This window comes from Ambystoma mexicanum, chromosome 1p (genome assembly GCF_040938575.1).
Source record: "Ambystoma mexicanum isolate Mex_15411 chromosome 1p, UKY_AmexF1_1, whole genome shotgun sequence".
Classification (NCBI taxonomy): Eukaryota; Metazoa; Chordata; class Amphibia; order Caudata; family Ambystomatidae; genus Ambystoma; species Ambystoma mexicanum.
Window position 1 is genome coordinate 469533789 of NC_090921.1, and position 27235 is coordinate 469561023.

A 27235-nucleotide genomic window follows, 5' to 3' on the forward strand; every position below is an offset into this window, starting at 1 on the left:
ATACGCTGTCCCTCGAGGGCCTCCGTTGAGCGCTGACATCACCGGATGTTATATGTATGACGCACGACACCCGTAGCCTCAGTTCTGTTTTTTCCGCAAACATGTCCGCTTCGGAATCTCGGCGCACCTCAGTTCTTCTCCTGTTGAATCTGTTCTTCGTACTTGGTTAATTGTCTTCATCTTCTTCTACCCCGAGGTCGGGTTTCAGGAAATGCCCGGACTGCGGTTCCAAGATGTCGCTTACGGACCCGCACAGCGTCTGCTTATGGTGCCTCTGCGAGAGCCATGCCACTGATGAATGCCAGTCCTTGATGTCGAAGGCCTTGCGGGAGCGGAAGAAGTTGTCTGTAGGTAGGGTTTCCAAACCCCGTAGGTCGAAATACGCTTGGCTTTTGACCGACGATTCGAGGGGCGACTATCCGCGTCGGCATAAGTCCAGGGGATCTCCATTCCTCTGCCTCTTCTAGGCATTCGCGGAAGCGCCGTCACCAGTCGCCCTACCTGTCCTCGTCCGAGGACTTCGCCAGACGGCGGGTCGCTTGTCCCAACAAGCAGTCATCTCCGGCAGAAAGGGACGCATTTTGCAAGGAGATGATGCCGATTTTTGAATCGCAGGGCACCGTCCCGTCCGCGCCTTCGAGAGAAGCCGGCAAGGAACGCGCTAGGGCCGCCGCTCACAAGCCTTCGGGCTTGGCCAGTTGGCGCGATCCTCGGGAGCAGTCGAGGTTCGGATCGCCATAGCCGTGCCAGGTCCCGGTCCTCGATGCCCTCGAGACCGTTGGAGCCTGTGAGGCCTTCTAAGAAGGCATCGGCACCATGTCTGTCGAGGGACTCTTTCGAGGCTCCGAGGAAGCCGTGAACGCCATCGGTGCTGAGGCTGTCGAAGGGCATGCTCTGGGCTCTGGCAACGAAGAAGCCATTGTCGAAGTCGCCGGCGCCTCGGTCGACGTCAACGCCAATTCCATTGACGCCTTTTGAAGAGGCTTTACCGGAGGTGCCCCGGAGGCCGATAGAAACTCTGAGGAAGGCCCTTAGTAAATCAGTGAGGCCTGTGTTTGAGCCTTTTTCTGTACCCTCATCCAGGGATTTATTCCAGCCTTTGGATTACATCTCAGAGGTGGATGAAGGGTCAGATGTGGAGGGGTTTGTTTCTCCTGAGGTTCCTGATGACCAGTTATCGGGTCATAGCCAGATGGAAGACCTGCGTCAAGCCTTGCATGACACCAGTGGTCTGAACACCTCTCCGGAGGTTAAGTTTGGCAGGCCTGAGCCTGGTACACACGCTGAGTCATCGTACAGGCGTCTCAGGTCGAGGGTGACTGAGTACTTGGGGTGGTCTGCTCCACCTGTGGATTTTCTGCAGGATGACCTGACAGATATTTTGGACCAAGGTCCACCTACTGACCCGGTGCTGCCATTTCATATGGCCTTACAAAGAATGGTGGCGGCGGCTTGGACTGCTCCGGAGAGTCTCCCGGCAGTGAATAAGTTGCTACCGAAAAAATACCGTCCAGCCAGTGGCAACCCCTGCTACTTGTCTACGCACCCCACTCCGGACAGTTTGGTGGTGCAGGCGGCTACGGCCCCTGCAAAGCAGGCTGCGTACCCTACCATCCCTCCGGATAGGGACGACAAGCGCTTTGACGGTTGAGCGAAGAAAGTGTGTAATCTGGGGGTATGGCTTTAAAGGCAGCCAACTCCGTTTGTGCCTTGGCAAGATTCACTCACACTCTGTATCTTTGGCGGCTGAGCATATTCCCGAAGGGGAGCAACAGGATGGTTTTCTTGCCCTCGTTCAGGATGGCAAGGATTCCATGTGTGAATCTGTTCAGTCGGGTCTGGGCATGGCAGACTCTGTCAGCTGGTCCATGGCGGCGAGCACCGTGTTGCGCAGGTTTGCGTGGTTGCAGAAGTCGGGATTTGCTCCTGATGTACAGTCCTGGCTTCTCAACTTGCCCTTTGATGGTGTCCATCTTTTTGGCAGCAAGGCTGACGAGAGCCTTGAGAGGTTACAGACCTCCAAAGCTGTGGCGAAGTCGTTGAGCGTTGCAGTACATCAACCTCTGCCTTTTCGTCCTAGGGGACAGCAATGGAGGGGAGGTTCCTTTCAATACTACTCTTCCTTTGGTAGATCGGGGGGGGGGAGCTGCCAGTCAAAGGGGCCAACGTAGGAGTACCAGAGGTGGAAAACGAGGTACTCGAGGTGCCAAAGCCGCACAAGCAGTTGCCTCTTGGCCTCAGGCACTGCCGCAGCCGCTCAGTCATGAGGCCATGTCCCATGGTTCGCTGGTTGGGGGGAAGGCTGGCGCTGCATCTTGTAGAATGGCGTGCCATTGCTTCAGATGTGTGGGTTCTGGAGATCATAGCCCACGGGTACTGTCTTCATTTCCGGCAGAGGCCTCCACACAATTCACCGGGGAAGCTCTCTTTGAAGAGCCCAGATCCGCTCCTTGCCTAGGAAATCAAATCCCTGCTGGAGAAAGGCACCATAGAACTGGTGCATGTAGCGGAGAGGAACAAGGGATGGTATCCCCATATTTTTTGATCCCGAAAAAAGACTGGGGATTGAGACCCATCATGGACTTATGTGGTTTGAACAAGCTCCTCAGGAAGGACAGGTTCAAGATGGTTACTCTCTCTCAAGTCCTCCAGGCCCTGCAACTTCAGGACTGGTTGGTGTTGCTCGACCTCAAGGATGCTTACTTTCATGTGCCGATGCATCCCAAGCACAGGAAGTACCTGAGGTTTGCGGTTGGCGACTCGCATTTTCGGTCCTGCCTTTCGGATTGACCTCCGCCCGAAGGGTCTTCACCAAGCTAATGGTGGTGGTGGCAGCGTATCTCAGGAAAGGGGGGGATTCACGTCTACCCCTACCTGGACGATTTTGGTTGATCAGGGCGCGTTCTCCCGAGCAAGACCTGGATCATCTGTCAGTCACCTGCCACTCCCTTCACAGGCTGGGCTTCTCCCTCAATTTAAAGTCGTCGCACTTGACACCTACCCAGCGGCTCCAGTACATCGGAGCAGTGCTCGACGCATCCCTGGGGCAGTGTTCGCCTCCCCAGGTGAGGGCTCATCATATTCTGCAGATGGTGGACAAGTTTTAACTTGCCCAGAGTCTCCCGGCGTTCCAGTTCTTGAGGTTGCTCGGCCTCATGGCATCCTGCATTCTTCTGGTGCCAGAGGCCAGGCTGCAGATGAGATCTCTCCAGTGGGCTCTCAAGATGCAGTGGTCGCAGTCCTGCGGCAGGATGTCTGATCCCGTTCAGGTGCTGCCCTCGGTCACCCAGGATCTTCTGTGGTGGGCCGTCAAAGGTAATCTGATGAAGAGGGCTCCATTTTGGCTACCCCTGCCGGATGTGACGATTGTAACGTGTGCATCCCTCACAGGATGGGGGGGCTCATGCCAACGAGTTGGCAGTCAGCGGTTGTTGGTCTGTCGGGGTCCAGACTCCATATAAATCTGTTGGAGCTGAGGGCCATCGGGCTAGCCCTGAAGGCTTTTCTGCCGTCTCTGCGGGGGAAGAATGTCCTGATTCTGATGGACTATACAGTGGCCATGCACTACCTCAACAGGGTCTCCCCCACTGTGCAGAGAGGCGATGCAGCTCTGGTTCTGGGCCATCCAGCCAGAATTTTCGATCTCGGCAGTTCATCTGGCCGGAGACTAAAACGAGGCGGTGGATGCTCGGAGCAGGCAGAGCAGTCTCGCACGAGTGGGAGCTGGCTCCAGAAGTTCTTTTGGAGATCTTTGCCATTTGGGGGACCCCACAAGTGGATCTCTTCGCCACCAGTGTCAACCGGAAATGCGAAAGATTCTGCTTGCGGGAAGAGGAGCCTTGGACGTGTTCGTAGTGGAGTCGTCCTTCCCACTGCTGTACACGTTTCCTCCATTCTCAAGCATGGGGTCTGGCATGGATTCACATGCTCATGAATATTCCCCGTCGTCAGGCTGGGAATCCTCGGTAAAGAAAAATCAGTATCAGTTTCGTTTCTGATCTGTCTTTCGTAGTAGTAACCAATCACTGATCTCTGCGTCATACTGACCACAGCCAATGACTGCCATCTCCCTAAGCCCCCCCTCTGGCAGCAATCTTCAGATTTTTACCGCATGTTCAAGTGTTGGGATGCTCATGCTATTGCTCTCGAGCTTTAGTGCGTTTTCACGCTTTTTCATAGGAAAATGTTCTCTTTTTTTGGTCAAAAGAGCCTCAAGCTCCACCGTTTCTTTATCCGATCTACGGGGACCCGTGTCGGATTCTTCTACGCCCCTCAAGGCTGAAGATTTTGTCGAGCCACGCTTTTGGAGGACTCCAGAAGTTTCTCAGGCCCATCTCGGACATGGCCCAGGAGAAGGGAAGCTCGATGCCCGGAAAGCTGTTCAGGGTCTGCCCTGGATGCCAGCTCCAGAATGTCTTTAAGGAGGATGAACACTCCCTTTGCCTCTACTGCCTGCATGAGGACAAGACGCACGTGGAGAAGGACTGTGCGTTCTGCGGCAACATGTCGGAGCGGACCATGAAGGACCGCCATCTGCGTCACGCCAACTGGCTGGAAAAGTGAGAAAAAGAAGTCCGAGCGGTCTTCTAAGACCTTTGAGGGCGCCCCGGCGACGGGGGCCCAACAGAAGGCCAAGCACCGCGAGTCTGCTGGCACCGGGAGCGCCGAACGGTCGGGCTCTACAGGTGCCAGGCAGGGCGCAACCTCCCCGGCGCCATCAACCAGGAGCCAACGCTCTGGCTCGGGTAAGAGGAAGTCCGAGCATTCGGCGAAGCTTCTGGAGAGGCCCCGGTCGAGCTCGAAGGCCCCATCGGAGGGGGAGCGAGGCGGTGACCCCCCCCAAGGAGAAGGCGGTGAGCGCACCTAAGGTGGTGAAAGCCTTGATCCACCCTGCCAAGGCCTCTATCGAGACAGTCGCGGCGGCCCTGGCTCAGCCTGTGGAGGCTACACCAGTGGAGGCGACCTCGGGGCCCAGAGTCTCCCTGCCACCGCGGAGGGAGTCCTCTTTCAAGCCCATCGACGGGACCCCCGTGAAACCTCCGACGGAGAAGAAAAAGGGGGGGCAGGAGGCCATCGTGGATTCGGCATCAACCTCTGAAGAGGAGCTGATCGAAGTCTTAAGCCACGGCATTGGCGTGTAAGAAGACCAGCCCGTCGGGAGGGACCCCGACGAAGGAGACGACGAGAACATCGAGGGTGCCGACGAGGTTCCTGACCGCCCGTCGAAATCCCCTCATCCAGTCCCACAAGACAACTCGGCGGCCATTTTGTTGGCTATACAGTCCTTATGCTCGGAGATAAGGACGAGATTGCCGTTACCACCAACGGAGGAACCGCTCCCGATGGGGGACCAGGAGCCAGGCCCTTCTGGGAGCCCTCCTCCTAAGAGGAGGATTCATCCTCCACCTCCTTTTCAACCATCGCGCCCTGCTCAGCCCTCCTCCCCGTTCACGACCCGTGGGGATGATACGGGGACGGACACGGCCGCGATGGGTACAGACGACGAAGTTTACGACGAGGATCTTCCGTCGTCACCACCTCCACGGGCTTCCCCGCCCGACGAGATTGGATCGTTTCATGCCATGATCGCCAGGGCATCCAAGCTTTTCCAGCTCTGCCCGGAAGAGGAGAAGGAAGGTTTCCTTTAGCAACGGCGCGAGACCAAGAGGAAGACGGTCCTCGCTGTACCTCTACTGGATATTATCTGGGATGAGGGTCTCGCCCTCCTCAAGAACCCATCCACAACGCCTGCGAGAAGGGATCGGTACGAGAAGTCGTACCGGGTCCCGGACGCGGCCCCCTTGTGCCTTCGGGCACAGCCGACTCCGGACTTGGTCGTCTCCGCGGCGGCCAGGAAGAAAGCAGGGGGGGCTTCGGCCTCTACATCAACCTCCCCCCCCCCCCCCCCCCCGGACGGCGAGGGAAAGAAATTGGACACGATGGGACGCAGAGTCATCTCATCGGCAGCGACGACGATTAAGGCTGCCAACGCCTTGGCTATCGTAGCCCGCTACGACAGGGAGTTGTGGTACAAGATCGCCCCCCTGCTGGACTTCCGGACGACAAGAGGGCCGAGGCCCTAGAGATCTTGCAGGAAGGAGACGTGGCGTCGGACCACGCCATTACGATAGCGACGGACATCGCTGACACTGGGTTTCGCCAGTTGGGCAACGGCGTGTGCCTTAGATGGCGTGGATGGCTCAAGGCAACGGACTTCCGGCAGGACGTGCAGACCAGAGTTTTGGACATGCCGTTCGACGGGAGCAACTTGTTTGGGAAAACAGTGGACGATTCCCTACAAGCCATCAAGACAGACATGGAGACGGCCCGGGCTCTTGGTGTTCTCCAGCAACGACATCCGCCCTTTCGGAGCACCAGAGGCAAGCAGGGTTCCTCCAAAGGTTCCGGCGGCGGATATTCCACCTACCGTCAATCGGCCCGTTCGTCGTCACAGGAAGCCTACAGGGGATGAGGCAAGTCGGGCGGACCCCGCCGTCGTCGCCAGGGAGGACAAGGCGGCAAAGCCTCGTCAAAGCAGGACTGAACCGGCTGTGGGGTCGGGCCCCCACCGAAGCATCCCGGTGGGAGGCCGGCTGGCGAACTTTGTCAGCGTGTGGGAGTCCATCTCCACCGACCGTTGGGTGCTGGACGCCCTGGCCCAGGGTCACGCGCTCAAGTTTCTAAAGAAGTGCCCGCGCGTATCCCTCACCACCCCCCCCCCCCCCCATGGCCACGAAGGAACAGGAACATCACGTTCCTCAATTTCTCTTGGAGGTAAAGGCGATGCTCAAGAAAGGCGTAGTCGAGCTCGTCCCAAAGAGGCTTCGGGGCTCCGGAGTTTACTCAAGATACTTCCTCGTGAAGAAGAAGACAGGAGGATGGCCTCCCTACGACGACTGAACAAATTCATCAAGGCACAGAAGTTCCGGATGGTCACCCTCCAGCACGTCCTGGGTCAGCTGGAGGAGGGCGATTTCCTTTGGTCGTTGGATTTGGAGGATTCTTACTTCCATATCCCCATCCTAAAGGGACACCGAAAGTTTCTCAGATTCGTGGTCCAAGGGCGTCACTACCAGTTCAGAGCCCTTCCCTTCGGATTGAGGTCGGCACCCAGGGTGTTCACAAAGTGCCTCGCACCGGTGGAGGCGTGTCTGCGCCTGGAGGGGATCCACGTCTACCCCTACCTGGACGACTGGCTCATCCGAGCAAAGACAAGGGAGCTCGCCGCGGAGCACACAGCGAGGACCGTCCAACTACTCACGGACCTGGGATTCTCCATAAACTACGCCAAGTCCCACCTGGTGCCCGCGCAAGACGCACTGTTTCTGGGAGCGAAACTCGACAGTGGCGGTTCTGGCCTCACCGTCGGAGGAAAGGACAAGGGCCATCTTGGACAAGGTGCCGCGGATGCTGGTTGCGGACGCGGCCAGGGTGAGGCCCATCAAATCCCTCCTCGGAATGATGTCTTCTTGCATCTCATCTGCCTGTGCAGGCTTCGGATGCGCCCGTTACAGGAGTTCCTGGACGCTCGCTGGATCCAGACGACGGGCAGCTTCGAGAACAGAATCACACTCGACGAGAGCTTCCGACGAGCGATCTGGTGGTGGGGGGCTTCCGACGGAGAAGTCCCTCCATATCAACGTCCTGGAGCTCCGTGCAGTGTTTTGGGCCCTCAGGTCCTTTCTTCCGTCCCTCAAGGGCAAGGTGGTGAGGATCTTCACCGACAACACCACCACCATGTTCTACATCAGGAAGCAGGGTGGTACCAGATCCCCAGCCCTGTCCAAGGAGGCGCAGGATCTGTGGCATTGGGCCGTCACCCAAGGGATGTTTCTGGTGCCGTTTCATCTGGCAGGAATAAAAAACACCATCGCCAACTCGCTCAGCAGAGAGCTGCGCTCGTGCCACGAGTGGGAACTACGACAGGATCTAGTGGACCGCCTCTTCCGACGGTGGGGCACACCCCAGATCGATCTGTTCGCTACGGCGACGAACTCCAAGTGCCGGAGGTTCGCCAGCAGGTTTCCCCAGCCGAGGAGCATGGGCGATGCTTTCTCGTTCCCCTGGGAGGGCCTGTTTCTATACGCGTTCCCTCCATTGCCGTTGCTGATCCGGCTCATCAACCAGCTCAAGAGGTCACGGTGCTTTATGATCCTCGTCGCACCTGCGTGGCCGAGGCAGATATGGTTCCCGGACCTTCTGGACTTGTCAGCGTCCACGTCAATCAAGCTGCCAGTGGACGCGGATCTTCTCTCCAGGGAAGGGGGCGCCATCCTCCATCACCACCCGAAGTCGCTGAACTTGCAGGCCTGGCTCCTGCAGCCTAGAGTTTGGAGGCTACGACATACCGTCCGACTGCCGAGAGGTTCTTGCAAAGGCCAGGGCGACTTCAACTGTTAAATGCTATGGACACAAATGGAAGAGGTTCTCTGTCTGGTGCCACGCACAGATTATTAACCCTCTACGGATTATGGCTCCTCAAGTACTGCCGTACCTACTGACACTGGCCAAGGCTGGACTGGCGCACGCTTCCATCAAGATTCATCTTGCTGCTATCTCCCGATACACCAGAACCACGGGACGGACGTCTTTGTGGTCTCATCCTCTATTGAAAGATTTCATGTATAGACTGTTCAAATCGTTCCTGCCGGTGAAGGCTCCGGCCCCGGCGTGGGAGCTCAACGTGGTGCTGACCAAGCTCATGGGACCTCCGTTCGAGCCTCTGCACTCAGCTCCGTTGAAGTTCTTGTCGTGGAAAACAGCGTTTCTTGTGGCCATCACCTCCGCACGACGGGTGGGAGAGATCCAGGCCCTTTCCTGCAAGCCCCTCCGTACTTGACTTTTCACGACTCAAGGGTAGTGACGCACCCCTCCTTCATGCCCAAGGTGCCGTCGGACTTCCACCTCAACGAACCCTTGGTGTTGCCTGTTTTCTTCCCGTCGCCTTTGTCGCCGGCTGAAAGGACTTTGCACTCGCTGGATGTGGCTAGAGCGCTGAAGTTCTACGTGGACTGCACAAAGAGTTTTTGGAAGACGTCACAACTTTTTGTGAACTTTGGACCTGTCAATCAGGGGAAGGCTCTCTCAAAGGCTTCCATTTCCAGATGGCTCGCCGGCTGTATCATGTACTGTTATCGGTTGGCAAACCGACCACTGCCCGGCCGTCCGAGAACCCATTCCACCAGAGCGATCGCAGCTACCAAGGCGTTCCTATCTGGTGTGCCCCTGCTGGACATCTGCAGGGCTGCTACGTGGAGGTCGACGCACGCCTTCACGAAATTCTACTGCGTCGACCGGGATTCCAGGGAGGAGTCCAGGGTCGGCCAAGCAGTGCTGCGCAACCTGTTTGCCTAAGGTGAGCCTGGTGAGAAGGTAAGAGATGCTTAATGTTGAGTTGTTGTATTGCTTAATGTTGAGCCTGTTGCCACCTCCCGTGGTTGTGCATGCGTGTACTGCTATGTATTCTTTTATTCATGAGCATGTGAATCCATGCCAGACCCCATGCTGGAGAAGGAACAAGTTACTTACCTGTAACTGTTGTTCTCCAGCATGGGTCTGGCATGGATTCACATGCGAACCCTCCCGCCTACCCCTCTGCGGCTCTTCACTTGGTCATACTGCCACTTCACGTGCTACCAAATCTGAAGATGGCTGCCAGAGGCAGGGCTTAGGGAGATGGCAGTCATTGGCTGTGGTCAGTATGACGCAGAGATCAGTGATTGGTTACTACTACGAAAGACAGATCAGAAACAAAACTGATACTGATTTTTCTTTACTGAGGATTCCCAGCCTGACAGGGAATATTCATGAGCATGTGAATCCATGTCAGACCCATGCTGGAGAACAACAGTTACAGGTAAGTAACTTGTTCCTTCCCCGTCATTCTGCAAGTGCTGCAGAGGTTACGGAGGTTCGGTTCCAGAATGATCCTCTTTGCTCCGGCATGGGCCAGAGAGCGTGGTACCTTCTCGACCTGTCCATCTTCCCTCCGAGCCGTCTTCCCTACCGAGACGATCTCCTCTCACGGGACAGGGGTCGGGTTCTCCATCCAGAGGTCAAGTGTCTCACCCTTCATGCTTGGTTTCTGAAAGGTTGAGGTACAAGGATTGGGACCTCCCTGAAGACGTGATGAAGGTGTTGCTCTCGGCCAGAAGGCCAGCAAGAAAATCCCTGTACCGTTTCCATTGGAGAAAGTTCTGTGACTGGTGCAGGGTACAGAATGTGGATCCTTTTCAGTGTTCAATTCCTGTGGTTCTGTCTTTTTTGCTTTCTTTGTCCCACAATGGCCTGCAAGTGGGTACCATTAAGGGTTACCTTGCGGCGCTGTCCATATTTAAGCGCTCGTCTGAGGAGTGTTCTTATTTTAAGATTCCTTTGATTTCACAGTTTCTGAAAGGGCTAACTAATTCGTTTCCTCCGTCACATTTTCAGGTTCCCGGTTGGGATTTGAACTTAGTTTTAAAGTTCCTGATGGGAGCTCCGTTTGAGCCCTTACATTCTTGTTCATTGAGACTGTTGTCCTTTAAGACTGTAGTTTTAGTTGCATTTACTTCTGCTCTCAGAGTGAGTTGCAGGCACTATCCGCCAAGCCCCCTTTCACGGTGTTCAAAAGGACAGGGTTGTCCTTGGGGTTCGTCCTTTTCTTCCGAAGGTTGTGTCGGAATTTCATTTGAGCCATCAGGTAGTTCTTCCAGCGTTCTAACCTCCTCCGCATCCTTGTAAGGAAGAGGAGAGGCTCCATAGGTTCGATCCTAGGAGAGCTTTAAGTTTATACATCTCACGTATGTCCCGGGTCAGAGTGGACGATCAGCTATTTGTAGGCTACGCTGGAAGGTGATTGTGTCAAGCTGTTTCTAAGCAGAACTTTTCCCGTTGGATCATCATGACCATCTCTGAATGCTATCGTCTGGCGGGTAAGGACCCTCCGGTGGGCTTACGGGCTCATTCTACTAGGGGTGTGGCTGCCTTCACTGCTCTGCAGAGGGGTGTTCCCATTCATAATATTTGTGAAGCAGCCACATGGGCCTCTGTCCATACTTTTGTAAAACACTACTCCCTGGATTCTATCCATGGGCAAGATTTGGCCTTTGGTAAGGCGGTCCTCTATTCTGCAATTTGATTGGGCATTCTAAAATTAGAAATTCTTTCCCCACCTCCATACGTTGGTAATGCTTTGGGAGTCTGTCATAGATGTGGACTACGTCGGAGGACACAATCCCCTCGAAGAACCAGTTACTTTCTTACCTGGTAACGTTCTTTCGATGGGATGTTCCTCCAAGGTATTCCACATCGCACCCTAACAGCCTGCCCCTCTGCAAAATTTCTTATGCGATTGCAGCTTACGTTTCCTCAAGGCTTTCTGTAGTCATACTAAAAGAAGATTGGTGCCACACGTTCTGGGAAAAAACTACAACTGAGGCTACGGGGCGTCGTGTGTCCTACATGTAACATCCGGTGACGTTGGTGCTCAACGGAGGCCCTCGAGGGACAGCTCATCGACGCAGGACGCGGAAGATTTTTCCGAAGCAGCACAGCTGTGGTGATTACTGTCATAGCTGTGGAATACGTCCGAGGAACATCCCATCAAAAGAACGTTACCAGGTAAGAAAGTAACTTGTTCTTCTGCTGGCATTCCTAAATGTTCCTGCAGGGATCTGGGGCCATTCAGCCCTTTTTAGCCTTACCTCACCGACCTGCTTGTCATGTTTTGGGGTCACTGTCCAGTCCTTACGGCTGCCAAGCCAGGGAGGCTGGTTCTCTCATTTACACTGGTCTTTTAAATTTGTACCTCACACACCACCTTAAGGGCAGTGTTAGTGGCTGTGTCCCTTTCTTTTGTCAGGCTGATGCGAGTGAAGTTTTAAAAACAAAAAAAAACTTTTTCCCAGTGTATCGCTGTGGTCTTTGTTTTTAACCACAATAGTACTTTGTATGCCATACAGTCAAAATGGTTGCCCCTATGTGTTTTAAGATGCCAGCTAACGGTGCATATATCTCACACCACTAGTGTGTGGACACAGGCCGCAGGCACGGCCAGGCATCCATGCATGATAGAATACAGCTATGGCTAAGCACATCCAGTCTAGCATCACACCTAGCCGTCCAGACTGAAACACCTGGCGTACTGCAACACCTCTGCCACTAGCATACAGCGACTACTACCCATAAGGAACCAGTATAGCTGGCCCCACATAGACTCAACAATAGCAATTTATATCAAACCCTCAAAAAGCACCCACCCGCGTGTCTGACCTCTCTTGGGGCTGCTTAGTCGAGCCTCACCGGCCACCCAAGCCTTAGAACGGCAACATGCACGCATGCATCTCCTAAACTATACGCCTTAGAACTTTCTGCCATATTACCTACGGTCACCGAGGGCGTTACAGCCAGGAAAAAGCGCATTGAGGCCACACAAGTGGGGACAGAGCGCTGTATAAATAACACAACCCAATACAATACAATGTCCTTTGGCCATCTTGATTTGTGGCCATATTCCTGCCCTCTAACACTTTAGCAGTGTCCAGCTCATGACTCCCGGTCAGTGCTTTGTGTCACTGGAAGTTTCTGAAACTGGTATTTGGACTGTATGGTCCCAATGCACTTTTCTATTGGATGTCTGTTGCTGGGCAACTATGGGGTAGGTGGCAGTCATGTATTGGACAACCATTACCTGTTTAAATGGAGCTGTTCCTTCCAATTGCCCCAGCCCAAATTTAGAATGTGAGGAGAGGGGTGGGAGCCTTTCTGGAAGTAGACTGTTGCAGCATAGAATCAGTGGATAGACTATCACTGAAATGAACTGGAGGCCTACTGCTGCAACGGCTGAACAATTAATACCCAAACCAACACAATCTTTCTAGGACTATGGACGACCCTGGTCGATATCTTCCCCTCCCCCACCCCTGGACTAAGGCTAATCGTCCTGCTATTTGACTTCAGAAGTAACCCAGACCATCATGTGGCCTGATAATCCACAGACTAGGCACCTCTGCTGCAGTGGACACCTTCCCAAGTTGGAACTCTGCTGCTTCAGGAATATTGCCACCTGTATATGCTGCTCACTGCCTTAAGGACTGACCTGCCTGGAACTTGTTTTCGGCATCTGTATTAAGCTGAACCTACTAACCCCTTCCTTGGGTTTCTTTGCTGCTTCTCTTCGCTTGTGCCCACTGTTCCATCTTCATTGTGGAAGGTCCCAGTGGTTGCAGTCTCAGGTTATCTGGCCTGTTGTGCTGGAACCCCATCTGGATCAGATTGAAACCGCTGCCTAGCCAAAGCCAATACCAACTTCGTCTGCACCCATAACCCCTGGACCACCTGTACACAGACCAACGTCATGGTAAGTTGGTGCCAAAGATTTGTACTTACCTAGAGGAGGGTACTTTGAGAACCTGAGTAAGTGGAAAGTGTACTTGCCACTTCTGTTGCGCCCCCTAAACCCCCCCCCCTCCTCCTCCCCTCCCCCTCCCACAACCTTACCGAAGGGGATTGACTGTTGTACCTTACCTGGCCATTGGCAGTGAAGTACTTGTGAGTAATTTCTCCATGTCCTCCCAGCAGTTGCCTGATTGGTTTGTGTGCATTCATTTGATGGCTTGGTGTGGTAGGCTTGGCTTTTGTTTGGTCTGTATCTGTGGGGTGGTCATTGTGTACTTGTATTGGTTCAGAGTGTTTTGTACACAGGAAGTTAGTGGTGCGTGTTAGTTAAGCGTTCATGCCTGGTTTTGGTGCCATCTCTAAATGGGGTTTTCCTCTTAGTTTACCATAGTGGGGTAAACGTGACAGGCTACTGCATGTTACGTACTGTTTCTCTTGTGTTTGGTGTTGGAGGCTTGCCTAGCCAGTGCTCGTCGTATGTATGGGCATCACGAGAAATCGCTCCAGTATTGAACAATTCAACTACTGTAAAGTGTAGACAGTTTTTGGGCACATGCGATGTAAAGGTCAACCTTAGGCATTGTTATACTCAAGACAGTAAATAAGGAAATAAAAAAGGAGTTAAGTAATCTGCTCCTTTTTGCGACTTGATATTATGCCACAAACTCTAAATATAAAACATTTTCACACAAAAATCAAAACAAATTGTATTTACAAATTAACCGAAAGCTCTGTTGCTATAGTTGAGAATGCTTGTACTAATGAGGTGTTAAAGGATTGGTGATGATGGCTTGCATTTAGGCTTAAAGGCAGAAGTATTTGACCAGGAGCCCAGCCTTCTTCAAGACTTAAATTGGATCCTTGTGACCATCAAGGTTGATGGAATAATGTGTGTTTCTATAACTTACGCTCTGTAAAATAGACCGGTTGATCAGTAGTTTTAATCAGGTAACAACTAGTTTTGGGGGGAATTTTCCACATAGCCCAAATCTGCCACATTCAATTTTTGTTTATTGAACACACTCCTTCTTATGAACCAGGGACCCTCAACTTAACAATATTGATTCCCTGCAGCCTGCCTCCCCTTTCAGGACAAGAAACACAGGGATGCCAAAAGGTCTGTTTATTAATAAAATAGCAATAATTGTATCAATTTAAATATTAACTCATACATCTATGAAATTCCAATGTCAGTGGTGACCCCCAATGATCAATACACTAGTCGCCTCCATTTTTGATGCTACATTTACAGGAATAGACACTTTTGTAACACATCATATATACATTTGTTTTACCCTGAGCGCACATCCTCCATGGATTGAAAAGTGAATGCGGTTCAGGAAAAAGCCTATACTTTTATAGAAAACGAAATTGGGAACTCCAAACTGCCTGCCTACATTAGTCTCTACTTATTTGGAATAAACAAACACCTCCCCTCTACCCAAAGGACAATATAGTATTCAGAAACATTATTTAAAAGTGAGGCTACTTAACACTCCCGCATGTAAATAGGCTTACAGAAAGGAACATGTATGTTTAGCGGCATGTTTGTTTGATTGCCTTGAATGATGTTTCGAGGTGATTGGGTCCTCCGACGTATTCCATATCTGACATGTAATCACCACAGCTGTGCTGCTTCGGAAACTTTTTTCGGCGTCGATGCGCCGTCGTCGAGGACCTCCTCCGACGTCATCCGATGTGATAAGTAGGACGCACAACGCCCGTAGCCTCAGTTCCGTTTTTTTCCGCGAACGTGTTTCGTGAATCTCGGTTAACGCCTCAACTCTTTGGAGTTCTGTTCTTCTCGGTTCTTCGAACCTGTTCGTTTTTGTGAGAAAATCCTTTGTGTGAAGATGTCTTCTACTTCGTCTTCGACCCTGCGTCCGGGCTTCAAGAAGTGTGGGGAGTGTGGGTCCAAGATGTCGGTGACGGACTCGCACGACGCCTGCCTCTGGTGCCTCGGGGAGGCCCACGACACGGATGACTATCGACTGCCAGTCGCTCACGTCCAAAGCCTTACGTGAACGTAAGAAGTTGTTGTCGGTAGGTCGGGTGTCCAAGCCCCGGAAGTCGAAGTCTGCGGGGCTTTCGACGGATGATTCGAGAGGAGACTCTCCGCGTCATCGTCAGAAGTCTCATGGGTCTCCTTCTAGGAGTCGGTCTCGCCACTCCTCGGCCTCTTCGAGGCATTCTCGGAAGCGCTGACAGCGGTCGTGTTCCAGGTCCTCTTCGGAGGACTCTGCCCGGCACGTCGCTTACCCCACCAGCCGTGCGACGCCGGAGGAATGGGCTTCCTTCGGGAAGAAAATGCTGGCGATTCTCGAGTCGCAGGGTACTAAGCCTTCCGCGCCCCCGAGTGGGGTCGGTCGTGAGAGGTCGAGAGACACCGCTCGCAAGAGTGGCCGGCACGAGTCACGGGAGAGGTCCCGTTCGGACAAGGGGACTCGCTCTCGACATACCCGTTCCAGGTCCCGGTCCTCGACGCGTTCGAGACCGTGTGCACTTGTGATGTCTTCGAAGGAGACATCGACGTCTGAGGCGTCGAGGGCGTCGACAGGCTTTCTCGAGGCTCCGGCTCCGAGGAAGTCGTCGAAGTCGTCGAAGGACACGCTCGGAACCCCCTAGGAAGGCTATGGTTAAGAGCAAGCACATTGCTTCTTTTCGCCACCTGGAATATATTTCGGAGGTGGATGAGGATTCTGATGGCCTAGTTCCTAGTCAGGTTCCAGATGAAATTGTCTCGGGCCATAGTCAGTTTGACGATTTGAGGCAGTCACTGCATGATGCCAGTGGACTGGACACCTCTCCGGAGGTGGAGTTTTGTAGGCCTGAGCCTGGCTGTCATGCCGATTCCTCGTACCGACGCCTTATGGCTAGGGTTTCCGAGTACTTGGGATGGTCTTCTCCCCCAGGGGAGTTTGTGCAGGATGATCTCACGGACATCCTTGATGTTGGTCCCCCAACTGACCCGGTACTGCCGTTCCATATGGCTTTACAGAGCAGGGTGGCGGCGGCTTGGACTGCTCCGGAGAGTCTCACGGCGGTGGGCAGGTCCTTGTGGCGAAAATACCGTCCAGCCAGTAGCGACCCCTGCTACTTGACCAGGCACCCCACTCCGGATAGTTTGGTGGTGCAGGCGGCCATGGCCCCGGCAAAGCAGGCGTCGTACCCTACCATCCCTCCTGATAGGGACGACAAACGTTTTGGTGGCTGGGCGAAGAAAGTGTTTTCTTCTGGTGGTATGGCGCTTCAGGCGGCCAACTCCATTTGTGCCTTGTCTCGTTTCACACACACTCTGTGGAACCGTTAGCGGCTGAACATATTCCCGAAGGGGACGAACGGGATGGTTTCCTTGCTATGGTCCAGGATGGTAAGGATGCCATGTGTGAGTCCGTTCAGTCGGGTTTGGACTTGGCTGAATGCGTCAGCAGGTCCATGGCGGCGAGCACCGTGATACGCAGGTTTGCGTGGTTGCGGAAGTCTGGGTTTGCTCCTGATGTGCAGTCCCGGCTCCTCAACATGCCCTTTGACGGTGAACACCTTTTTGGCAGCAAGGCTGACGAGAGCCTTGAGAGGTTCCAGACCTCAAAAGCTGCAGCGAAGTCGTTGGACGCTGCAGTTTGCCAACCTCCGCCTTTTCGTCCTAGGGGACAGCAATGGAGGGGTGGTTCTTTTCGCTATTACTCGTCCTTCAGTAAAGCGAGAGGAGTTGGCAGTCAAAGAGGCCAACGCAGGGGTACCAGAGGTGGACGACGGGGTACCCGTGGTGCCAAGGCCGCTGGGGCAGTTGCCTCTTTGCCCTCGGGTAACGCCGCAGCCGCTACCACTCAGTCATGAGGCCATGTCCCATGGTTCGCCGGTTGGGGGAAGGCTGGCGCAGCATCTTGTAGAGTGGCATGCCATTACTTCAGATGTGTGGGTTCTGGAGATCATAACCCACGGCTACTGTCTTCCCTTTCGGCACAGGCCTCGCGACAATCCACCGGGGAACCTCTCTTTGCAGAGTCCGGATCCGCTCCTTGCGCAGGAAATTCAAGCCCTGCTGGAGAAAGGCACCAGAGAACTGGTGCCTGTAGCTGAGAGGAACAAGGGATGGTATTCCCCTTATTTTTTTATTTCGAAGAAAGACGGGGGATTGAGACCCATCATGGACTTGCACGGTTTGAACAAACTCCTAAGGAAGGACAAGTTCAAGATGGTTTCTCTCGTCCTCCAGGCCCTTCAGCTTCAGGACTGGTTGGTGTCTCTCGACCTCAAGGATGCTTACTTCCATGTGCCGATCCATCCCAAGCACAAGAAGTACCTGAGGTTCGCGGTTGGCGACTCGCACTTTCAGTTTCTGGTCCTGCCGTTCGGAATGACCTCTGCCATGAGGGTTTTCACCAAGCTCATGGTGGTGGTGGCAGCGCATCTCAGGCAAGGGGGGATTCACGTCTACCCCTACCTGGACAATTGGTTGATCAGGGGGAGCTCTCCCGAGCAAGTCCTGGATCATCTGTCCGTCACCTGCCACTCCCTTCACAGGCTGGGCTTCTCCCTCAATTTAAAGAAGTCCCATTTGACGCCAACACAGCGGCTCCAGTACATCGGAGCAGTGCTCGACACTTCCCTGGGGCAGTGTTTTCCTCCCCAGGTGAGGGCTCTTCACATTCAGCAGATGGTGCACAAGTTTCAGCATGCCCAGACGCTCCCAGCGTTAGAGTTCTTGAGGTTGCTCGGCCTCATGGCATCCTGCATTCTTCTGGTGCCAGAGGCTCGCCTGCAGATGAGATCTTTGCAGTGAGCACTCAAGATGCAATGGTCGCAGTCCTCCGGCAGGATGTGGGACCCGGTTCAGGTGCCGCCCTCGGTCGCCCGGGACCTTCTGTGGTGGGCCGTCGAAGGCAACTTGATGAAGGGGGCTTCGTTTTGGCTTCTCTGGCCGGAGGTGACGATCATGACGGATGCATCCCTCACGGGATGGGGAGCTCATGCCAACGGGCTGACAGTCAGCGGTCGTTGGTCTCCGTCGGAGTCGACTCCATATCAATCTGTTGGAGCTGAGGGCCGTCAGGCTAGCCCTGAAGGCTTTTCTGCCGACTGTGCGAGGAAAGAATGTCCTGATCCTGACGGACAACATTGGCCATGCACTACCTCAACAAAAAGGGGGAGGCAGGGTCACTTCCTCTGTGCAGGGAGGCGATGCAGCTCGAGTTCTGGGCCATCCAGCAGGAAGTTTCGATCTCGGCAGTTCATCTGGCCGGAGACGAAAACGTGACGGACGCTCTGAGCAGGCAGAGCACGATCTCTCACGAGTGTGAGTTGGCTCAGGAGATTCTCCTGGAGATCTTCGCCCTTTGGGGGACCCCTCAAGTGGATCTCTTCGCCTCCAGTGTCAACCGGAAGTGCGAGAGGTTCTGCTCGCGGGAATTTCCTCAAAAAGGAGCCTTAGACGCGTTCGTGGTGGAGTGGTTATTCCCGCTGCTGTACGCGTTTCCTCCAGACCCGTCATCCTGCAAGTGCTGCGGAGGTTACGGAAGTTCGGTTCCCGGATGATCCTCATTGCTCCGGCGAGGACGTGGTACCCGGACCTTCTCGACTTGTCCATCTGCCCTCCACATCTTCCCTACCGAGACGATCTGCTCTCACGGGAGAAGGGTTAGGTTCTCCATCCAGAGGTCAGATACCTCAACCTTCACGCTTGGGTTCTGAAAGGTTGAGGTATAAGGATTGGGACCTCCCTGAAGACGTGATGGAGGTGTTGCTCTCGGCCCGAAGGCCAACAACAAAGTCTCTGTACCGTTGGCGTAAATTCTGCGACTGGTGCAGAGTTCATAATGTGGATCCTTTTGCATGCGACATCCCCATGGTTCTGTCCTTTTTGCTTTCTTTGGCCCACAGGGGCTTGCAAGTGGGTACCATTAAAGGTTACCTGACGGCGCTGTCCATCTTTAAGCGCTCGTCTGAAGAGTGTTCCTACTTTAAAATCCCTTTAATTTCAGTTTCTGAAAGGGCTCACTAATGTGTTCCCTCGTCACCTTTTCTGGTGCCCGGTTGGGATTTAAACCTTGTTCTTAAGTTTCTTATGGGTGCTCCATTGAAGCCTTTATAATTCTTGCCTTTGAGGCTGTTAACTCTGAAAACTGTGTTTTTGTTTGCGGTTACTTCCGCTCGCAGAGTGAGTGAGATACAGGCACTTTCAGTTAAGCCACCCTTCACTGTATTTCACAAGGACAGGGTTGTCCTTAGAGTTCGTCCTTCTTTTCTTCCGAAGGTAGTGACGGAATTTCATTTGGCCCAGAAGGTTGTTCTTCCGGCATTCTATCCTCCGCATCCTGGTAAGGAAGAGGAGAGGCTCCATAGGCTTGATCCTAGTTGAGCTTTAAGCTTTTATGTTTCACGCATATCCCGGGTCAGAGTGGACGATCAACTGGAAAGCGTTTGGGACAAGCTGTGACGAAACAGACTGTCTCGCTGGATTATTTTGGCCATATCGGAGTGTTAACGCTTGGCGGGTAAGAACCCACCGGCTGGCTTGCGGGCCCATTCTACCAGGGGTATGGCTGCATCTACTGCCCTGCAGAGGGGTGTTCCTATTCGCAACATCTGTGATGCAGCCACCTGGGCTTCAGTACATACATTTGTACGTCACTATTCCCTCGATTCCATCCGAGGACAGGATCTGGCCTTTGGCAAGGCGGTCCTTTGCTCTATTTGATTGGCTATTCTAAATTTTGATTCTAAATTCTTTCCCTCCTCCTTGCTCTGGTATTGCTTTGGGAGTCTGTCATAGATATGGAATACGTCGGAGGACCCAATCCCCTCGAAGAACAAGTTACTTTCTTACCTGGTAACGTTCTTTCGATGGGATGGTCCGACGACTTATTCCATATCGCTCCCTCCCTGCCTTCCCCGCTGCAGGATTTCTTTTGCGATTGCAGCTTACGTTCCGCAAGGCTTTGTGTCTGACTGGCAGTTGACTAATGTCACACGTTCTGGGGGAAAAAAACTACAACTGAGGCTACGGGCGTCGTGCGTTCTACTTATCACATCGGATGACGTTGGAGGAGGTCCTCGACGACGGTGCATCAACGTCATCGACGCAGACGCCGAAAAAAGTTTCCGAAGTAGCACAGCTGTGGTGATTACATGTCATAGATATGGAATACGTCGTCGGACCATCCCATCGAAAGAATGTTACCAGGTAAGAAAGTAACTTGTTCTTCTATGCGTTACTGTGACAAAGTGTACATGTGTCATTTTCAATAAACAACTTAACCCCTTTAGTTCCCAAGAACGAGAGTGGTCCTTTTTTCATAGACTTGCATAATAGCCTGGCATTTAAGGGGTTAAACCGGGAATATGGGAGAACAATACCCCTTTCCCATTTGTTATCTAAAAACTAAGGTTTGAAGGAAACCATACACGCTTGTCACACCATACTCTAGAGACACTCCGAAATTAAACCAATTGACAAACCTCACTGGAGTACCTCGTCAGACGACTCTATTACGTGCTTCAAACTGATTTTTGTCTTAGTCTGAAATTGGATTTTTGTCTTAGAGGGACAAACATAAAGTATAAGCTAATACTAGGTACTTAAAAAGGTCAGTCGCTTCTTAAAACTATAGCACACCCCCTGGGTCTTAAACCCCACATGGGACACTTTCCTTGTTGCCATTGCACAGTTTCTTAATGTACACACAATTTACTGAGGATAATTTTCGATGGCAGTTGAAACACTTAACAGCATGTTGGACTAAGAAGGTCATGTATGCCATAATCTGGCCACGTTCTACATAGGTACAACCACATGTACAACTTTCATCAGCATTTCAGAACAAGGGTCAAGAATATGCAACAGGTCACTAACACCACCTTTGGTCAAACACTTTACAGACCTTGACCATACTGAAAACATTTTACAATTGTTTGTCATTGAATGCCTGTATCCTGACATAAACTACTACTACTACTCAATTACAAACAGTCTACTTAAGCTGGGACAACACTAAATCCACAGACGTAACACACATTTAACAAGGAGTGAATGATGGCCTACAATGGTCTGCATAATTCTCGTGTGCATAACATGATATATTGCTGAAATGGATTTATTTTTTATATGAACTTCTATCTCTCACATGGAACGGTGGTTGCTCTGTTCTATCAGTGCTAGGGATATTTCACTTAAAATATAGCACTTGCTAATGATACTGATAGTTTGTCGCCTCGTTTGGCTAGCATTTATATACACGTGTAGATAATCAATGTGAGCAGTGGGGTTTTTACAGAGATTCACAGTGACAAGTATTCAGATAAACTTACACTGAAGGTGTCTTGCTTAATACATTCTTAATTTAACAGTCAGTTATATAAGCCTTCTTCAGATGGGAGCAAAACATGTAAGACTTAAAATGTACTTCAAAACACACTTTATTTAAATCGGATGATACCCATTGGGGATGGCACACAGACACTTCCTACACTGTTAGGTGACTTAAATAGCTAGGACACTGCGGACATTGATTTATCACTGTTACATTTAGAGCCATACTGAGTTTGATGCAAAGGTTAGATGGGGGAAAAAAACAAAGGTTAGGAAATAATTCATAAAGTGTTAAGTACTCTTTGAACCATCCTCTTAGGGAGAATTCTCAAATGTGTGAATTCCTCTCTACCTTAGAGACCCCCCCCCCAGTAATTTTTCTGGATTTTAGTACTTTTATTTTTTTACCTGGAGAGAGGTGAGACCCTTTTTTCCCACTCATGTTTTTTATGGGATTTGAACACTGTTTCTTTGAAAGTATGGAGTCTGACAAACTCCATAGGCATCATCTTTACATTGTCGCACAGCACCTTCAGTGCAGAAGCACAGGGAAGTCTTCTAGAATTCCCAAAGGTTTAAATACCTTCTCTTGGATCAACTACTGTTTCCAAGAGCAGTGAAGTGAAATTGACTTTTTTTATTTGTAACTTTCTAGACCCAGCACTAGACCCAATTCTGCTTCCTCAGAATTTGTGAAAATAAAATAATCTTGGATTCTTTAGTATTTTATTTCACATGCTCTGTTTCTCTTTTGTTAATTAGGTCGTGGTATGCCCAAAGGAAAAACTGGTCGTGGAGGACGGCAGAAAAATCGTGGCATTGGTATTCAAGGATTGAACCAGTCAAATATGCCAAACAGCCAGGCTAGCCAGGATGTTGTGTCCCAGCCCTTTTCTCAGGGTCCCTTAACTCAAGGGTATATTTCCATGAGTCAGCCATCGCAGATGAGCCAACCAGGTCTTTCCCAACCAGAATTGTCACAGGTAATATGATTATTGTTGTAAACCATTTTTTGTTCATTGGTTTGTCCTGAGCAGTTTATTTTTATGAAATGCAGGGTGATTTTATTCTAACTTTGTGTGAAGGATCACTTTAGTTCTTCCTCCTGGGATAACATGAGAGATGTACAATTAAATGACCTAATATTCATAGTTAAGTTCTTCTCTGGCACAGTTTAGTTTTAGCCATATTCCCATCCATAAATGAAAAGCAATGTGTTCAAACATTATTTCTAGATGCATTTCCAAAGAGAATCTTAGGCAGTCAATGCAAACATGTAAGCAAAGCAATAACCCTTTAAGAGCAAGTTCTGGCTTCCATCAAATACTACACTGATAATTTTCTGTTTTGCCTGTCTGTGAGAGGCTCCTAGAACACTTTGCCTTGCATTTGCAGTGTTTTATATCTGTTGCTACACTTTTAATAATTATTTGTACTCTTGCGTCCCATCCCCTTTCCTCCATACTGCATGGGCGTTCCTTCCAAGGGACGGGAGACGGAACCCCTTTCACCAGAAAAAACCTTATTCCGCTTTAAATTTAGAGGCGCACTGGGGTGCAGCCCTGGGAGCATGGGCTGCCCTGACTCCGCCCTCTGGTGCCACACCTCAGTCCCTTTTTCCTTCCGCGTCGACTGGAACGGGCCGAATTAACCAGCGCTCCTGGGTTTGGCTTCGGCCATGTAATTCAATGTACGGATACTTCTTCTTTGTCTTTTTTATCTTTCTTATCATTCATGTACTCTGTCCTCAGGCGTAGCACTTCTCCCCGGCGCATGTCGACTACCACAGGGTTCAGCAGGTGTCCGTCCTGCAACAGGCTTTTCCCAACTTAAGACACCCACGCCCTCTGCCTACGTTGCCTTGGCCCAGACCACGGTTGGCAAGCTTGTTAAGCGTGCAACGCCCTGTCATTGAAATCGCTGAAAAACAGACTAGCCAGGTGGAGGGAGCTCTTCCAGAAGTCGCCTCCAGAGGACCTCAAGAACTTCGTGAAACATCGAGCCAGGCCCAAGATAGGGGCCTCTATTTTTCATCTCATCTCATCTCACCCCGCCCCGCAAGGGAGACTCCTTCCCAAGGACTCACCCGCGCGGGCGGGACTGCTCGGGTTCTTGTACCAGCACGTGCACCGAGGCTGCTCCAGCTACCGGCCTTCGGGCCGAGGGATCCTTGGATCCTCTCGGTGACAGTGTTGACGGACCGGAAGGTGGTTGTACCGGATTGTCCTCCAAGGGGCTACACCCTTGGACCGTCAGTATGGCGGAGGAGGCACCTAAACGCAGCGCTACCGACCCCTGGGTCGAGGGTGTCACACCTACCGGGTCTAGGCCCGAGGAGCAGGGTAGGCCTTGCGATCCACACGCAAGAGTCTTGGAGGAGACTGGGCCCAGCGAACCAAGCAACAAGTCGCAGGCATGTAGCAGGCAGCTTGACAAGATGGCTGCTGTGCCAGGCGGAGGCACCCGTCCGCCATTCCAGGAGTTCGGCGAAGAACGAGTGTCAAGGTGGGACTGGCCTCAACCAGGTACGTGGCCTACAGCCTATGCTTCTTATGCGCACGTCAGTTTCCCACTGCGTCCTTACGGGCAAGGTATGCAGCTGCTCCAGGAGCCCCTGGCTATGTCAACAGTACCCCCTACCACCTCTCCGGCCAGTGAAGAGGGGTTCTTCGAGAGGTTCCTCGGGCTCATGAAGTCACCTCGTATGGGGGTTATCCTTAAGGATGCCATCAGGGTGTTTCTCCCTACGGTGCTAGCGGCACCACAAGCTTCTCCACCGGCGCACCCGGCACAGCCACTGCCTCCGGCTCCCCAGCCAATTCCTCAGGCAGTTCCGTACCAGCCTCCCTGTACCCCATCCTCCGGCTCCAGCTGCTACTCCACCTCCGCAGGATCCTCCTGATCCACAGGATACAGATGATGAGGATCCTGAAACGCCATCCTCAGCCAGGGCCTTCCACAAAAGTCTTACAGGGCTGGCAGAGTACTTGGGCCTACCACAACCCAAGGTTGAGCAGCCAGCAGAGGGGGAATTCTGGCTGAGGTCCTCACACGATGGCCCTCTGCCAAAACGGGGATTCCACTGCAGACCGATTTAGTCTCCCTGGCCAAGAAGGGTTGGCTCAAGCCCCACTCGGTCCAGCCAGTCAATCGTCGCCTGGAAGCCAAGTAAAGGCAGATGGAGGGGGGGATACACTCTTGCTATCGGTCCCTCCTCAGCCACACTCCTCGTTGATTGCTGCGGCATCACTGTACTCCAAGCCTCAGTCGTCATCAACCTCCACAGCAGCGACACTACTAGGCAAGGAGGAGAAGATCTTGGAGGCGTACGGGAAGAATCTGTATTCCAATGCGTTCTTATATCTTAGTCAGGCCAAAGCCATGCTGGCGGCCGCTAACCAAAGGTTATGGCGGGAAATTGCGGACATCCGCCCGAAACTCCCTACGCAGAGCCAGTCACGTTTTAAGGTGGGACTGGCTGAGGCCAAGCCGGTGGTGCAGGGCTTCATGGAGTCCACTGTGGCCCATATTGACATCCCTGGCCGTGCCATCTGTATCACCACGGACATGAGGACAGCCTGGCTCCGGGCAACAGAATTCAACTTGGAGTCCATGAAGGCATATTGGATTTGCCATTCAAGGGAGTGCGGGGGACCTCTTCCACTCCACCATGAAGTCGTACACCCAGTCACAGCAGCGCTCCAACAGGGGGAGTACGTATGGAAGGTTCTGCGGCTTCTGGGAACGGAGATCCAGGCAGCCTGACCACTCGTCGTCTCAGAACCGGCGCAAGCAACAAAAAGGGGGGAGTAAGGGCTTTTTCCAGTCCCCCCTCCTCCGCAACAGCCTCCGAGGGAAAGCAGTCATGACACGCCCCTTCGGGCCCACGCGTCTCCAGTGGGGGGCAGGCTTGCTCTCCACGCACATTTGTGGAGCCAGAATTCCGGTGACCCCTGGATCCTCTCTGTAGTATCCATGGGGTACCGCCTACCAATCCCATCCCAGCCTCTCCTCACCTCCCTCAAGTTGGGACAGCAACTCTTCTGGTGGAGATCCGGTTGCTCATAGAGAGCCAGGCAGTGAAGGAAATCCCAGCCTCCCAGCGAGGCTTGGGCTTTTACTCCAGTATTTTCGCCTTTCAGAAGAACCTGAGATTTGTGCTGGGCCTTTCCACCCTCAACCTCTCCTTACCCCTGCAAAAAATCAAGATGGTTACACCAGCTTTTATAGCGGAGACATTGTGCAGGGGAGACTGGATGTGCTCCCTGGATCTGAAGGACACGTACCTACACGTTCCGATTTGGCAGCCCCATCGTACTTTCCTATGGTTCAGGATCATGGGCTACCATTTTCAATACAAGGTCCTTAATGTTGGCCTCAACTCGCACCCCAGGGTCTTTACCAGGCTCATGAATACGGTGGCTGCTCTCCTCGGAGCGCAGGGCTTCCACATCTACCCATACCTAGACTGGCTTGTCGGGGCAACATCTCCGGAAGCGGTTCACCACTCTTCCCATGCCCTTATGAACACACTGTACGATCTGGGCTTCTCGCTCAATCTCAAGAAGTCACAACTGCAGCCCACGCAGACTGACATTCTTGGGCCTCATCTAGGAAACGTGCTCTGAGAAGGTATTGCTGTCGGAGGACAAGATCTCGGCCATCAAGAAGGCAACCACCTACTTCCTCATTAGAGAGGTGACCCCTGCATGGTGGTGCCAGCATCTCCTGGGTCTCTTGGCAGCAGTCCTATTAGCCGTCCCGCACATGAGATTGAGGAGGATTCAGCTACACTTCATGGCCTCATGGAACCAGGAGTGGGGCTCCCAATTCGAGATGATCAACGTTCCTCCATCTCTTCACCCAGACATAACATGGTGGTCTAGGGACTGCAACCTATGGACGGGCAAGCCCTTTCGGCCACCCACCCCACAGGACATATCACCACAAACTCCTCGCTCGAGGGCTGGGGAGCCACCCTGGACGAACTCTGTCAACGGCACCTGGACTCGACAGGAGCAGGAAGAGCTGAACACAATCTGACTAGCGCTCGCTGTATTCCTACCACTTCTCAGGGGCAAGGTTGTCCTCATCCAGGAGGACAACTTGACCAGCATGTACTACGTCAACAAGCCGGGAGGCACCAGATCCCCTCCTCTGTGCAGACTGGCAATGAGCATGTGGGAGTGGGCCCTGGAAAACTACATCTACCTCACGGCAGTCCACCTCCCGGGAGAATCCAACCTGGAGGTGGACCGGCTCCGCAGGCTGGGAGCAGACTTACGAGTGGCAACTAAACCTTGTTATTCAGGAGATCTTCAAGAGGGGGGGTGGGGCGGGTCCTCCCCAGGTGGATCTCTTTGCCACCTGGCACAACAAGTGCCCTCAGTTCGCCTCCTGGCAGGGACATGGCCCCGGCTCCCTGGGCGATGCATTTTGGCTTAAGTGTAACCGCATGACCGCTTACGCTTTCCCACCCACTCCGCTGAGTCAGTGATTTGCAAGATCAAGGAGTCTCGCCAACTCAACATCATCCTAATAGCTCCATGG

The 27235-nt window shown here is 52.6% G+C and overlaps 1 protein-coding gene across 3 annotated transcripts in view; it reads left to right on the plus strand.

Moving 5' to 3' along the window:
• The window catches only part of UPF1 (UPF1 RNA helicase and ATPase), a 1138135-nt gene that overhangs the window by 969248 nt on the left and 141652 nt on the right, over window positions 1–27235 (plus strand). For all 3 annotated transcript variants that reach the window (XM_069649320.1, XM_069649322.1, XM_069649321.1), the window contains exon 22: window positions 22448–22668. In XM_069649320.1, coding sequence (XP_069505421.1) covers window positions 22448–22668 — 221 coding nt within the window. The remainder of the gene's footprint in view (window positions 1–22447; window positions 22669–27235) is intronic.